General features: G+C 35.3%; 1 protein-coding gene across 11 annotated transcripts in view; it reads left to right on the top strand.

The window, feature by feature from the left end:
- The window catches only part of CDKAL1 (CDKAL1 threonylcarbamoyladenosine tRNA methylthiotransferase), a 566,460-nt gene that overhangs the window by 362,953 nt on the left and 187,547 nt on the right, over nucleotides 1-15,960 (top strand). For all 11 annotated transcript variants that reach the window (XM_039866443.1, XM_039866450.1, XM_039866444.1 and 8 more), the window contains one exon: nucleotides 4,379-4,524. In XM_039866443.1, the coding sequence (XP_039722377.1) occupies nucleotides 4,379-4,524 (146 nt within the window). The remainder of the gene's footprint in view (nucleotides 1-4,378; nucleotides 4,525-15,960) is intronic.

Raw genomic sequence — 15,960 nt, 5'->3', positions numbered from 1 at the left:
ACCACATATTGTATGATTCTATTTATGTGAAATATCCAGAATAAGCCATTTATAGAGCTAGAAAGTAGAATCGTGGTTGTTTAGGGCTGGGGGATGGGGAATAGAATTTTGGATTGAGGGACAAACGGGAAGAGACTGCTAATGGGTACAAGGTTCATTTTAGGGAGAACGAAAATATTCTAAAATTAGATTGTGGTGATAGTTGTCCCATCCCGCGAATATTTAATTGCATACTTTTTATGGATGAATTGTATGATATGCTAGTTATATCTCAAACTACCTTTTAAATACTTAAAGGTGATTGGTGTAGTTTCTCTTTTTGAAATAGTTCTTCATATATCTTAGGTTAGTTGAAAACAACCTAGCAATGTAAAGTGTAGCATTTTAAATATGCATATACTTCCTAACAAAGCTAGAGTCTGAGGGGTCTTTCTGATTGATAACTTTCAATGTGAATGCAAAGACATCTGAATGCAAGTATAAATATATTTTATACACTCTCACACACTGAGTGACTTTGTTAAGCTGGTAGTGTATATATTCAGAGCCAGGTAGAATATGATGATTAATTTGATGGCTGCTGGGCAGTGAAAGTGACACTTAACATTTCTTTTTAAAAGGTACTCAAACACAGGGTTGCTTTTTAAAATTAAGCCTGTTTTCATTCAATTCATTATTTTTCTTTCCTTTTTATTTTTATTTAAAAAAAAAATTTGAGATTATTAACAGTTTGTAACAGGAGAGCTCCATGTAAAAGCACCATCTAGAAATATTACACACACACACACACCTTCTTTGTGTGTACACATGCCCACTTGCATACTTGCCTGTCTACTCAGACTCACCCAGCTCAGAGCTCAGGTTTGCTCATTGGCTGCCATTCTTCCATTAGCCACATTTCAACTGAGTGCTCTTTTTTTTTCTGGTTAACCTACACCCTGCTCATTTATACATTACTTCCATAAGAAAATACTTTGTGATTTCAGTCTGAAGCTCCAGCAGACTTTTAAAAATATAACACATGGTGAGATGACCTATAAAGTGTCCGATTTTTACCTATGTTGACATATATTCATGTGTAACTTTTTACTTGCTCCAAAAATGATGGCAGACCAATTACGTATGCTTGTTTAACTTCTCGAATATGTGCTTGGTTACCTGCTTGAGCCAAACTGAACTATTACTAATTGAAAATTTGTCTTCCTGTCAAATAGCAATTATATTTTAAGCCTCTTTCTATGTATATTGATGTGGATCTAAGTCATATCTATAGTTATATGTTTGGGAGTATACTTGGCACAGTCACTGTAGAGTTCCAGAGAGGAACATAACTCCCGCTCTTGGAGAGCTTCTGCCTTGGAGATTCATTATTGTACTGCAAGGGAGAACCAAGAAAATACTTCAGTAATTCCTGGAACAGGTTGCTGAGGAATCATAGAGTTAGAAGTAATCTCTCACTCTAGAGAACCTGTACCCTAAAAACAGAGAAGAATTTTGAAGGGTGAAGAAATGAAAGGTTATCCTTAACCAGCAGTGCTGAGTGAGAAGAGGGATAGAAAGAAAAAATATATATAAATACACACACATGTACACATATATTTGTCCCTTTGGGGTACATTTGTTGCAGAAATGTTGCGAAATCAGGCCACGAGAAACCAAGCACCACTCCGAGAGTTGGAGAACTCAGGTTTATTATGCCGGTGGTCCCAGAAGAGCTAGCACTCTGAAGATCTGGGCTCCGATCTTCAGATTCAGGAGCAATTTTGATTTATATCCGCGCTGTTACAGTTGGCATGGGCTCTTTGGTTGATTTGTCCTCAGATGGTTGTAGACCACAGGAGTTGCCATGGGTTACATGTGCGCATGGGAGTTGCTATGGGCTACGGGCAGTTAAGGAGCATGAGATTTTCGAACAGAAATTTAGGTAATTAGTCTGTTATCTAGACAGAACAATCATAGGGGAGGGTGAGTCTTCAGTTGATGTCTCATCACTCTGCCCTTCGGCCTATGCAGTAGGCATGTCCACAGAAGCAGGATAAAGAGCTGATTACAGGATTAGCCATTTGAATGGAAAATTCCTCTTCACGTTAATTTATGTTGTCATAATTCTTTTGGTAGGAGAAATACAGACTTTAATGAAGGGGCATGTTTATTTTTATTTTTGTGTTGTGTTCTGGTGCCTACCATTACAGAGTTGCAAAGCCTGTAGTATGAGGCTGAGGTAATTACTAGTGGGAAGTCTTATTTTGAGAGCCAAAGGGAAAAACCACCAGATTTATCTTTTTTGTTTGCTATTAACATTTTAATTTGTAAATTGTCATACTTTAACAGGGCAAGCTTCATCTAGTGCAGTATCCTGTTTATAGTAGTGGGCCACCCTGAGTGTTTTCAACGGAAACTGCACTACAGCTTCTGGCCCTGGGTCTTGTTTGCTGGGAATGCCTTTCACATTTATTCTATACACATCAGTGAAACTTCTCTCTTCTTCACTTACTACTTAAGGAAACTAGCTTATTTAAAAGCTAATCTATTTATTGATGGGTTCCCATTAATCTATATGAAAATGTGTTACCGTGAACTTTAAATAATTTTTTTTACCGCTACTGCATTCTTTGCACTTCTTCATCTCCGAGGAAGATTAGCTCATTTACGTATTGAGTACTTACATATAAGCACATACTGAATTATCTTATTTTCACAATAGTCCAGTAACACTATGAGGTGGGAATTCCCATTGTCTTCATATAACAGATGACAAAACCGAGACACAGAGATAAGAGAATGAAATTTTATTTCACAAATTATGTTATTTGTTAAGGTCATCTTTATCCACAATAGACATGTTGAAAGTTAACTAAAGCTCAGAGTCCTGCCTCTTTAAAAAACAAAGGATTTTTTTGTACAACAATTTTTTTTTGCACTGTTTGAGAATTTTGATTTTAAGGTGTGAAAAACCTGAAAGGCAGAGAGTCATAGCAGGCCAGTGTATTTACTGTAGGGGCCTTCACGATTAGTGCTGCCCTGTCTCACAAAGCCTTAGTCACAGTAGGTGGTGAGTGAGGATATAAAGATCCTACTGACAGAATACCCAGCCAAGAAATGTTAACAGTTCCGTGAATGGGATTTTCAGATAATGTGTTAATCAGTTATTCTTTTGCTAAATAAGAAATTCTTCAATTCCAGTTATGGTAGAGAAGGTAGTTACAGGATATCCATGAGTAATATTGTTTGGTTATTTGAATTCCTTAGTCAAAAGGATTTTTTTAAAACAACTAAGCTGCTAGTAAGAAGGTGACTGATTGGAGTTAATTGCTTTTTTCTTCCACTTTAGTAATAATGCTAATTTTTACAGTCAGTGGAAAGAAAATAAAGAAACAAAGGGCATGGTGAATACATATGCATGACTTGTCCCTGAATAACTAAGAGGGGACTATATGGAATTAGCTGGCTCTTCGATTCCATAAGGCCCCTCAAAATATTGTTCTAAGAATGAAATGAGATAACAGATATGACAGTACAGTATTTTGAAAACTAAAAATCACTGGGCACATTATTAAAAAGCAGCTTCTTGACACTTGTTTCTCTGTGGGATTCTTTACACTCTTTCTTCTCCTCTTGTCCCCTCCCTCTTTTTCCTCCTCCCTTGTAACCTTGGAGGAATTTTAAAACTATCTCTGAGTTTCTTAATTTGTTTCACTTAAATTTGCTCTTCTTAACTTTGCAAGATACATTCTTCTTCCTGTTCCTCCCTTACTCCCCTTCTTTGGAACTCTGCATCTTAAAGGTAGATATCAGTAGTGACTAGTGGTGAGCTTCACTGTCTGAACTCTTTTGCATACTCAAAACAATATGTGTTCATTAACTAGCTGGGGAAAAAAAAACAATTGAGTTATAGATTACTTTTTCTCCTTCAGTATTTTTTTTTTTTAAGTGTTGACTTACCCTAAATTTAGAAACTCTGTTCAAGGATGCAGGATTATATTGCCTCAACTATTTGCCTGAAATATTACTGATTGTCCTAATGTAACAGACAGAATATAACACTGCTTTGAGGTGAGGGGAGGAATGGTGTTGATTTTGAAGTACTCAAAAATCTTTTTAGTCTTTAGGCATTACATAAGTTTATCTCTGTTTTATCACCTGAGATGATGTTGAACATGAGGAAATAATTCTTATGTGGAATCCTCCAAAAGTGATATTAAATTTCCAAATGTCATCATAGAGTACTGCCCAGTTGACATTCACTTTAAGAGCCCAGATGATTGGTCTGTTTCAGCTATGTTTACTTGCTTCCACTCAGGAGTGCTGATCTGAGGGAAACCATTACTTGATTTGTTAAAGTGTTTAATCTTTTCTCCTTCCATTTTTTTTTTTAAAGGAAATGGCTAAAATCCTTAATCATCCCAGAGTCTACGCTTTTCTGCACATACCAGTCCAATCTGCCTCTGATACTGTACTCATGGAAATGAAAAGAGAATACTGTGTGGCTGACTTCAAAAGAGTAGCGGATTTTCTGAAAGAGAAGTAAGTCTGTCAGCACTTAAGAAAATAACCATTTCTTTTTTCTTTCAAAAGCATTTGGTAAAAATGCACTTATTGTAGCCACAATTAAAGGTACCAGAGAAAAGGCGAGACTTTTGAAGCTTTCAAAGCCTTTAAGTTTCTTTAGGCACCTTGATGTGGTTTTTTCTTTCTCTTCAGTTTATACCCACCTTCCATCTGTACATGACACACCATTAATTTGTGTAGGATCGCCAGTCTAAGGTGATATGCACTGTGATCATTTTTATACCTGACCTAGTAGATGAAAACTGTTTTAAGCTTTGCCCTGCTTAAATCTCCTTTAATGTGGCTTTTGAATTTGCTAGCTAGTTTTGACTTGGAAGGAGGCCAAATTATGTTACTACAAAATATATAATTTTCTACTAAGTAGCATTTCTTGAAGAGTATCTCGGACATCTCAGCTTTTACACACTATTCCTGTAGTTTACTTGAGGAATCATGATTTATCAGGAGGTTTGGGGATTTTATTTTTTAAGGGTCAAATTGTTATGACCAAAATTAAGGCATTTTACACAATCTCAGACATGAATGATAATTTTGTTTCCATGGAGCCCATAATTATATTCTTCAGAATCCTTCTTCCCATCATCACCAAACACTGAATGTCTTCTCTGATTATACAAGGCAGGAAATAGTACTGCTGGCCAAGATCATACAGAACTTTCTCAAGTCCAGGGCAGTGTTCTCCCTTTGGGGATATGTCATTTATCTTGGCATATTTGTGGCATGGGTCTTCTTACTTTCCATAATTTTTTTCCATAGTTTTTTCTTTTGTTGTTTTTCTTAATCAAGACACAACTTTCTATTTGCATCTTCTTGTTTATAATTATGTATCTTTGTACCATGTCAGAGTATTGCATGGTTATATGATGGCCTTATACAAATTGTAAGCAATTATTTTTTCCACCGTCAATTAGTTATTTGTCCTGACTATATACAAATCTTTTAAAATCTTTTTCTTCTTCTGTTTACTTTCTCCTTTCTTACAAATCTTTCCTTTCTGTGTCTTTCTAATTTTTTCTTTTTTTTTTTTTTTTTTTAGGCATTTCCTCATTATCTTAACCACCAGATATAAAAAATACTTAGTACGCATTCAAACAAATACAGCTAATTGTTTGAATATTCAAATTAGTGAATAGAAGATATATTTATTCTAGGATTTCATAATTACAATCATTAAGTATATACAGCCTTCAAAGTAGAAAACAGAATAATGATGGATCTCTGCCATCTCTAATACTTTCTGATTTTAAACAACTGAGGTCAAGACTAAAGAATAAAGATTTTTATCATAGATGTTCGTTGTTGGCCTGTATTCCTCCTTTGCATTTATTCTAGCTTATTGTAGCTAAACTTGTCTCATGTCAGAGAATCTTTTTACACACACTGGCACTAGTGAATAGAATGTTTTCAAAATTGAAAATAAATTGTTGCAGCTGTGAAATTTCTTGCCTGTTCCTTACTAAAGCAGTAGCAAATAATGCACACAGTTCATACCTGTTGCACAAGATTTAGCCAAGTATAGACATGCATCCTGTTGTGCAGAATAGCCTAGAACACTTTCCAAATAGTTTGTTGCATTAATATGATTCAATGAGGTTAAGGAATCAACATCTCTCTTTTACCTCCATTTGAGTGAGTGCTGACTCAGTTGTTTGGGGAATTACTGTGGCTACTTTACTGGGTAACAATTTCACCACAAGTTCTAGCCTTTTATGTTGCTCCAAAGATGGACCTGTTAAATCTGTTGCATCTTGAGCAACTTCAGCACCATTCGTGAGCTATATGGAGGTCAAAAGATGATCACGTCAAGCACAGTATTAGAAAATAGTCTCTTGCCTTTATTCATGGGCTGATTTCTTTAGATTTTGAGTTACTTTGAAGCATCCATGTAACTTTTCTAGAACTATTCCAACTGGCTAGAAGACCCCAGAACCAAGTAGTCTACCCAGGGATCTCCAGTATTTCCAATAATGGTAATTTCAAAGATCCCTGGAAAGGATATTGAAAATGCCTAGAGGAGACATCCATTCATCTACAGTTTTAGTTTCAAGTGCTGTAAATTACTGGAATTATAGCATATGAGTCTAGCCATTTAACACCTTCCGGAGGTTTTGTTTTTTTATTTACTCTGTATTGCATATATTCAGTGAGGGCCAAAACAACCATGGTATACAATTTCAAACAGATTATTTCTTTATAATTTATAAGATGTATTGAAAAACTGCATTAGGCCGTCAATAATGTATACATGATATATACAGCTGATGACCAAGAAAAATACAAGTACCCTTCAGAAAAAGAAGAAATTATATTATCACTACTAATATGGTAATTCTTGCATAGTTTTAGACAGTTCATCAACCATAAAATTGTATATCTCACTCAGTCCATCCTGTTCCTTGTAGTATAGCCTCACTCTTGGCAGGACACTATAATCCAGCTTTATTCCTTAGTGAAAAAGTTTTCCTATCCTCTCAGGGAAGCACGTCCATCCAAGGAATAATTTTCAATTATAATGGACATTTAGAAATAAATATTTTAAGCAGATTTCTACTCTGATATTCTGCTTATTTTTTTTTTCCTATAAAAACTAGCATAGCTTTATGCCAAATAGATAAATGCTTATTGTAAACACCAACGTTTCAAGGATTCTTAGAACCACTAGTCTGGATAACCGATCCAGCACAAAGTTATTTGGTTGAATATTTATAAAAATGTATACAATGTTGTCATTCTTAGAAAGAGGGTCTACTATTTTACACCTAACACTCTATCATAAAATGGCCCTTACTTAAAATGGTGTGTTCAGTGCTCACCTCTCCTGAGTTTTATCTCCTACATAAATATGCCCCTTTTCATTTGAATCTTATTTCCTCTGAAGCCTTTTTTGCAATGAACTTTTAACAAATAAGAGTCTTATTTATTTATTTATTTTTCCCAGCCGTGTGAGGCTTCTCAGATATTCATGTTATGAATTAGGGACAAGATATTTCTGTCTCCTCAAAAAATCTTATCTTTAAAACGAACTACAGCCCTTCAGACTGAAATCCAAATGATGGGAGTTTACCTAAAGCTGTAGGCTTTTAAACTTCTAATTCAGTAGTATTTGTGGTGCCATGCTTCTCAGACAGTGGAGGTGAAATCCTTTTAATTAATTTCCTTTATAGTTGAAATTGGCCCAAGTTTAAACTGGGAGCAATATAAGTTTACATATGAGCCAACTTGAAGCTGATTCATTATTCTCTTCATTTGTTTGAAAGTTGGCAACTGTTATCATAACAGCAGCTGGATTGAAGATAACCTAGTAGTGTTGGCACATGTTGAGCCATATGGGAATTTATTAAATCATGCAATCTTTGCAAAGAAAAGTGTCTAAGTTACTTAATATACTAATTTAAAACAGCAGGTTATGAGCAGACAATCATATGACATATTATTCTATTCGGATTCATTAATCCAGTTAGAAAATTAACTAAGAAATTTGATGTTTTTATTTAAATAGATAAGATGATTTCTGGAACTATATAATGGGATTTGTAAGGATATGGAAGAATACTACATAAAGCAAGAACTGCAATTCTAATTTTAGAAAGATTCGTGTTTTTATAATTTTTAATAAATACTTCATAAATTTTATTACTTTTATTAATTGTCACTTAACTGCCTTTTGTTATCTTCTTAGCATATTACTAGAATAAAAAAAAGAGTATAAAACTCGAATCATTTATCCTTATTTTCTTGTGTAATTTTGAACAAGTTACTTCCCAATGAGAGGATTTTTCACTTCGATATGTTGAGATGATATTAGGGTTCTCAGGACCTTGCATCTTTGGACATAGCCTTTAATTGGGTCCTACTTATTTGAGCAGCATTGTATTTACACAATCACTCCCCCAAATAAGTCATATATTCACTTATATTTACAAAATGACCACATGCAGAGTTCTTCTTTCAAATATATGTTCTAATGCTAAGTAAAAAGATCTGAGTCCTCAAATTCACACATAAATGTGGGAAAGAAATATGTAAGAATGTCCTGTCGATAGTTACATTTTAATAAATGAAACAGTTTGTATATTAAAAGACCTAACAGTCTACACAAATGATTTTGTTGGAAGTCCAGTGGCATTTTGTTTTATGTTAAATAGACTTTAAACTTAGAGGTCAAGATCTGTCTCCCTCAGTCAGTAAATATACTTTGAATTAATGACCATTTACATTTTACCTGAAAGCAACATAGATCTAACATAAATTACAACTTACTATAGCATCTTTATGTTGACTTTTAATTCCATGCTGTTATCCATCTCAAGATTTACTGTTATCATTTGTTAATATACAATATACTATGGACTTCTGGATTACTTTGTCTTGTGTCCTATAGAATATTAACCCTTTTAGTATTGTAATATCTATTCACATACCCCCGAGTTTACTATACCCAGAGATTTCCTAGTGAAATGCTAGAACCAATAACCGATGAGCACTCGGGGTAAAAGGGAATTTTTAGTGGGGAGAACAAACTAGAAGGGAAGTGGCCACCTTGCAGAGAAAGTGCTGTCCCCTAATCTGTCCACTGTATCCTCAGACAGTGAAGGGGCACAAGGGCACGAGCCAGGATCACTTTGGCAGGATGATTTCTGTAAGTGAGTCACAGTTATCTCATGTTGTCCAGCCTATCCTGTGACCTACTTGTCTAGTCTGTCTGCAGAAAATGATGCTAAGTCATTAACATCCTGAGTTCTTTTCCTTCTTTCATTAGTCCCAATCATCCACATGTCCTGGAACACAATCTGATAAAAGACAAGTTATGTTAAATTTGTATTTTGTTTTGTTTTTTTTCTATCTAGTTTTATTCCTAGTGTCTTGGAAATACAAGTAGCAATATATGTTGGAAAAGGAGAAAAGAAATTGAAAATAAAAGAATGATTGAGCAAGGATTAGATAATCAAGTTTTCTTCCAGATGCATTCCCAGATGTGTTTCTGTTTACTCAATAACCACCTCCAAAATGATTTAGGCAAAATACTTCCCTCAAAGATGTTTTCTGGCTTTATTTCATTAGTTATATCTTTGTTTAGGTAGTTATTTTGGGCATCTCTAAATTCTTGTTCACTTTTTTTATCTTTCTTATATTTCTTTCTGAGGTAGTAAAGTTCTTTGCTTTCTCCTTCTTTCCCTTGCTACTTCTTTTTCTTTTTTGGGAAAAAAAAAAAAAAGAATGAACACACATCATTAGCACCATTATCTAGTAGAAAAACATTTACTTACTTGTGTTTCAGCATGGTATTTGAAAGAATTTAACATTGTTTGCTAAATATCATATTATTTTGGGATTACCCTACATTTGATTTGTTAGTTTGAAGCAATTAAATCTATTGATTTAGCTTTGTATTTTCCTTCTAGCCTGTTTAAGAGAAAAATCTCATCATTTCCAATTTCCTTCTGCCTTCCTTCCTTCCTTTATAATAGAATTGTTTTCTTCCTTTCAGAAACTAAGGAGCTACCTTTCCTTAATCATTTGTGCATTTTCTCTACCTTAGTGTTTTGTCATAAACATGAGAGACAAATCACACATCTATGAAGTCACATACTAATAGTGTTTTTCCTTTTACAAAGCTTTTCATATTCCATAGGGCTCATGTATTATGTCATGATGTTGTCACAAAAACCTAGCCAAGTATGTAAGGATAGATATTTTTAATGTCAGTGTTCAAAATAGTTAAAAAAAAAAAAAAACTATTGAAAGACCACAGTGACTTAATGCATACTAGAACAAGATCCTCAGTTTCTGCTGTGTAGCAATCATTCTCCTGATTTTAATAATACATATTAATTAAATGATTCACTTTTATCACTTTTGTGCCCAGCACTCTAATAAATGCAACAATAACAATAATAATACTTAATATGGTAATAGTAATAAAACCAGTAGATAGTATTTTTGAATTTTACTTTTGTGCTGAGCACTGCTGTGAAGGCATTGCACATATTAGTTTATTTAATCTTTAAGTCCCAAGGGTGTTTAATAATTTCCCATGGTCAAGCAGTTAGTGATAGAACCTTGATGAAAACTCAGGCCATGTGATATCCTGAGCCTGTAGTCAACCATTACGCTATACCATTTTTCTAATCTAAGGCATGTTGCTCTAGTGATGGAGACAATAATGTGAACTCAACAGATATTGAAGAGATAAAATTTACACTGTGTTCTTAGAAGGAAGGATGAGGAAGGTATGTATGAGTGTCAAGGATGGCGCCTTGGTGTCTTAGCTCAAGACATAGTAGAAGATGGTGGTAGTTAACCCAGATAAGAGAATGGATTGAAGGAGGAATTTGTGTGGAAAAAATGAGTTTGGTTTTGGACATATTGAATTTGAAATCCCTGTGTAAAATACCCAGGAGAGAGCCTCTAACCTGTAGAATATGGATCAAGAGCCCAGGAGGGAGCTGAGGGTTGAGGGTTGAGGGGTAAATGCTTGCTTGGAAGTAACCAGCATTTGAGTAGTAAATGAAGCTGTGATGATGAGATCAACCAGAAGAAAGAAAATGGAAGGCTAAGAACAGAATTCTAGCTAACACCAATATTTGAGTGATGGAAAAGGAAAGAGAATCTTGGGACAGAGGCTGAAAAGGAAGGCTCGGGCCAGTGTAGGAGGAGACCCAGGAGGAAATGATACCACAGAAGCCAAGCGATGTTGGCAGTTTTAGGAAAATGAAAATGATAAGGGTCAAATGTCAACTACAGTTGCCTCCTGTGAGCAGACACAAGGCTAAGTGCTCTTGAGTTATATGAAAAAAAGTATTGTTAAATTACTCTCCCCAATATTGTAAGTGGTCAAAAGCTACTAAGAAGTAGTAATGTCTAATGTCAGAGAAAGTCCTTGTGGGTCTTTGTTAGTCAACATGCCCCATTCCCAGTTCTCAGCACAGTGCTAGGTTCGCATTTCCTGCGCCTCTCATATTGCCATGCTGTATCCACAGCACCGAGGGATCCACATATTGCCATACTGTAACCGTGGCATCAAGGAATCCCTACATCGCTATACTATATCCACAGCATTGAGGCATACAGGAGAAAGAGGCAGGGATAATATGTATTTGTTCAATTAATGGCACTTACTCTGGAACCAATAAGACTAAGCCTGAGAGTAGTATTTTTCGGTCTGTTTTAATTAAAGTTCTCTTTCTATAAGCAAGAAAATCTCCCGCTCTTTGAAGAAAAACTGATATATTCCCCTTAGTGGAACATAATACTCTCTCAGAGATTCTGTGTTCTGCGAACCTTGCTGGCTTATAGCTAACAGTAATTATTAAGCAACATGTATTGAGTGTATAATATGTTGAATGTAATGTGCTCAGTACTTTACGTAGATTAACTCAATTTTCACAATAGCACATACTAAAGAGGAAATATTATTACCTCACTTTATAGGTGAGGAAATTAAGGCACATAGAGGTTGAGTGACTTGCCCAGCGTCACTGTGCTAATAACTGGTAGAGTTCAGATCCGAACACCAGCCTGGGCACCTCTAAACTTTATTAATTGCTACTATGACATCTAGCTTTCCAGATAGGATACTTTTTAAAACATCAAGGATGACCATAAATTTCTAATTAAAAGTTGAACTACATTATAAAGTAGATAATTTGAAATTACACATACCTTATCCTAAAAATTTAATATATCTTTCTATAGTCAGTGTCCCCTGCTTGTTGATTTTACCTATCCAGGTGGAGAGTTGCTGGGTAAATGGGTGATAAGAAGGTTTTTTTTTTTCCTAATGCAACCACGTGGTGAAAAACTATAAATAGAAATGAGTGGCTTGTCTTTAACTATAAACTTCAGAGTTTCTTCATGAAGTATGTGTATGTATACAGCATTTTATTTTAAATACTGTACTCATGGTTGTTATGCTATTATCCTATAGAATCTGCTGTTTCCAAACTTTTGTAAGACCTCATTTCTGCCTCCTATTTAGCCTTCTTCCCTAGAGCCAAATATATTAAATATTCAGCTTAACTTCCTTAAATATTCAGCTTAACTTCCAGTCTCTTGCCTAACACTGATCCATTTTATCACTTGCTGCTGGCACAAGGAGAGAGTCAGTTATTGGTCATTTTTGTCTCCCTGTATTCATCGTTCTCTGACGGACATTTACTAAGTCCTCATTATTATATCTAGGACCTTGTATTCTTATAGAAAACTAGGAAGAAATCAAGGGGGCATGTACAGTGCATGTAATTTTGAATGTTCTACTAGACTATGCAACAATATCTGAAAGATACTTTAACCAAGTCAGCAGCAAACAGAAAAAATCGGGGTAATGTAACCCATAATTGGCTTTAAAGATTAAATCTCAAATTATTAAGATCTGACTAACTTAAATTCTAGAAGTAACACTAAAAAAAAACCACTGTGAATTAGCATTAATTTCAAAAGCACCAAGGACTTGCAGTTACTCAACTCGTATTTATTGGCTATGGACTATGTAGGCACTTTTTGGGTATAGAATATTAAAAGATTAGTAAAACTTGGTAACTGTCTTCTAGGGGCTGATATTCTTAAGTCATGATTCGTTTTATATAAATACTTAATAGCTGCAGTGTTTGATAAGTATAGTAAAATCCCAACATTAATTCCGATATTGGGGCAGAGGGGAGCATAAATGTTTATTATAGGCTTTCAATGGGTAAGAAACACTGAATTACAGGTCTTATATGGAAACCAATCTCCTTTCTTTAGACAACTATGCTTTATAAGTTTGATTTTGTCTATGATATAATAAAATCTACTATTACAGGGAAAGGCTTTAACTAGATTACACACATACATTTATGTACATAAAGTATAGTTTTGTTTGTCTACAAGTGACAGAAACTAAGTAATGGCATAAAAAAAGTTAAAAAGTTTATTTTTTGGTCATATAAATGAAGTGTAGAGCTAGGCAGTAGGGCTGTATAAGGCTTCAGTATATCTGGGATGCAGAAATACAGCTTTCATCTCATCGTCTGAGATGGCTTACTTGAGCTCCAGCCATAGATTTGCATTCCAGTATGTAGGAAGGTGAGGGGCTATGAAGTGTATGAATTCCTTCCCTTTAAATACTTTCTGAAAGTCTCTTATGTCACTTTAATTATATCTAATTGGTCAGAACCTAGTCACATGTCTGTACTTAGCTGAAAAAAGCTAAGCAATGTAGTCATTAGTTTGAGTGGCCTTGTGCCCATCAGAAAACAAAGGGTTTTGTTAAAATAAAGAGAGGTGAGATAGTGGGGAACAGCTAGAGGTCTCTGCCACAGTCTCCCTTTTGGCTTCTCTTCTTGCCACATACATAACTTACCCTTTGTCTGAGAGGTAATCCAAGGCCATCTAGTTACCCTGTCCTGTTATTCATCCATGGTCAATGGTTGATGTTCTGACCTTTTCAGGAGGGCTAGACATGGCTTTCTGAGGATCAATGACTGTAGACTGATGGGCAGCCCCAAATTCCCCCATTTAAAAATAAGATAATTATAATTTTTAAAACTCCCATTTGAAAATGGGAGAATGGGAAACACATGTCAGATACTATTTGATAGGAATTGTCAAATCCTGCTTGGTAGGAGTCATGAAGACTTTCTGCCCTAGCACTGAGGATGTTCTTATCCCATCTGTTGGGTGCTTGATTGTCCTCTGTGTGAGAAACTCCCTAGTTCATTGTCCTCCATTTCTCCTGCCGTCTATGGCCCTATCACAGGTAAGCATTCGGGGGCACGCTCTTCTGAATTGGTTCTAAAACTTTCATGCTCGCTTTTTTCTGGTGCTGATTTGAGGCCTAGAACTTGCTTTAAGAGTTGTACAGTCGCAGGACTATGCAGACAGTCCTGGGATATCTTTGGCAACCCAATTCCCTTAAAAACTTAGTATGCTTTCACTCTATTTGTTTCTTGTCCATTCCGTGTAGAAGTGTAGTCAAAATCATGTCTGGACGGTTTTGTCCATGAAGACTCTTTCTTTTATTGATTAGCCACTGTCTTCTGTTCTAACTCACCACCACCACCTCTGAATTTACTGATGACCTTCTTGAAGCCATCTGAAATACTCTTAATCTCATCACTGCCAAAAAACTGGACTGATGGATGATGGGACACCAGTTCTGTCTTCTCAGATGACTGGCATGATTGCTTCTCTTGCCTTTTGCAAACCTGCAAATCTCAAAATTATAGGATTCTCAGTCAGATTGTAATTAGGTTGTAATTCACAGAGATTGATTTTCTTAGCAAAGTTCTCTTTTCTTCATCTCAGTTTGCAAATTGCTAGCCCTTGTCTGAGTTCCTTGTTACTAAGAGCGCTGAGAAGGAGCCAGCTAATATTTAACATTCTGAATTTTTTGTGACATTTACACTGCTATATGTATAGTTAAGACTTGGTTTACTGTCCAAGATTCAACAGGTGATAATTTGACAAAATCATTGGCTAACATATTACAGTCTTTCTAGCCTGCACTGAGTCCTTCTACCTGCTGCCCAACTAAACTAATACTATACTATTAGGTTCTGTCACATGTAGTACTCTACATAGGATGCGTTTGGGCTGTGAATGACCAAAAACATAAACTAATGTCTCAAACAAGATGGTTGTATATTACTCTTACATTAAATTAAAAAAAAAAAAGGTAGTAATCTTGTGCTGGTGGGATATACCATGGCCCACAGTAGCAAAGACCCAGGATTCTGTCTCATTGCTCAGCTTTCCTCAGTATGAGTTTCTATATCATGGTCTGTGATGACTGCTTAAAATTCATCAATCAAGTCTTCATTCCAGCAGCACAAAGGAGAGAGCCATACCCTTCCCTGCCTTAAAAGGTGCTATCTTGGAAGTTCCTCATGACACTTCCACTTATAGCTCGTTGATTAGAACACAGACATCCTTAGCTACAAGGGACGCTGGGAAAAATAGTTTCTTCCAGGCATCCGTGTGTCTATCTAGAACTCTGCTTCTGTGAGAGATGGAGGGCGACCAACGATCTCTGCCAGTAGATATACTTTTTAAAAAATTTTTGTTACAGTTTGATAATTGCCCCTAAAAAGAATTGAATTTGTAATCAGAACTCTTAAGCATCTACTTCTCAGTATCTAGTTATTTTTTCTTGGGTATCATACCTGGTTTTGCACATGAGCCGATTTATACTCTTTATTTTTTATTTTTGCTAGTGGTGATGGCATTTTCATTTTTAAAAAATGTATATCTCTTGAAACAGCTTCAAAAACTAAACAGTATTTTGACATATTATCAGTTGTCTATTTTGAGCAATTATCGAAACTACTACTTTATGAAAGACTAAAAGAAATTTAACTTCTAGGTGTTTTTTTTCTTTCTAATATCAAACAAGATTTATTATTACCACAATAG

The sequence above is a fragment of the Pteropus medius genome, unplaced genomic scaffold (assembly GCF_902729225.1).
Source record: "Pteropus medius unplaced genomic scaffold, Ma_sr-lr_union100, whole genome shotgun sequence".
Lineage (NCBI taxonomy): Eukaryota > Metazoa > Chordata > Mammalia > Chiroptera > Pteropodidae > Pteropus > Pteropus medius.
The sequence above is the reverse complement of the archived record's forward strand: the minus strand, read 5'-3'. Positions and strand labels throughout refer to the sequence as shown.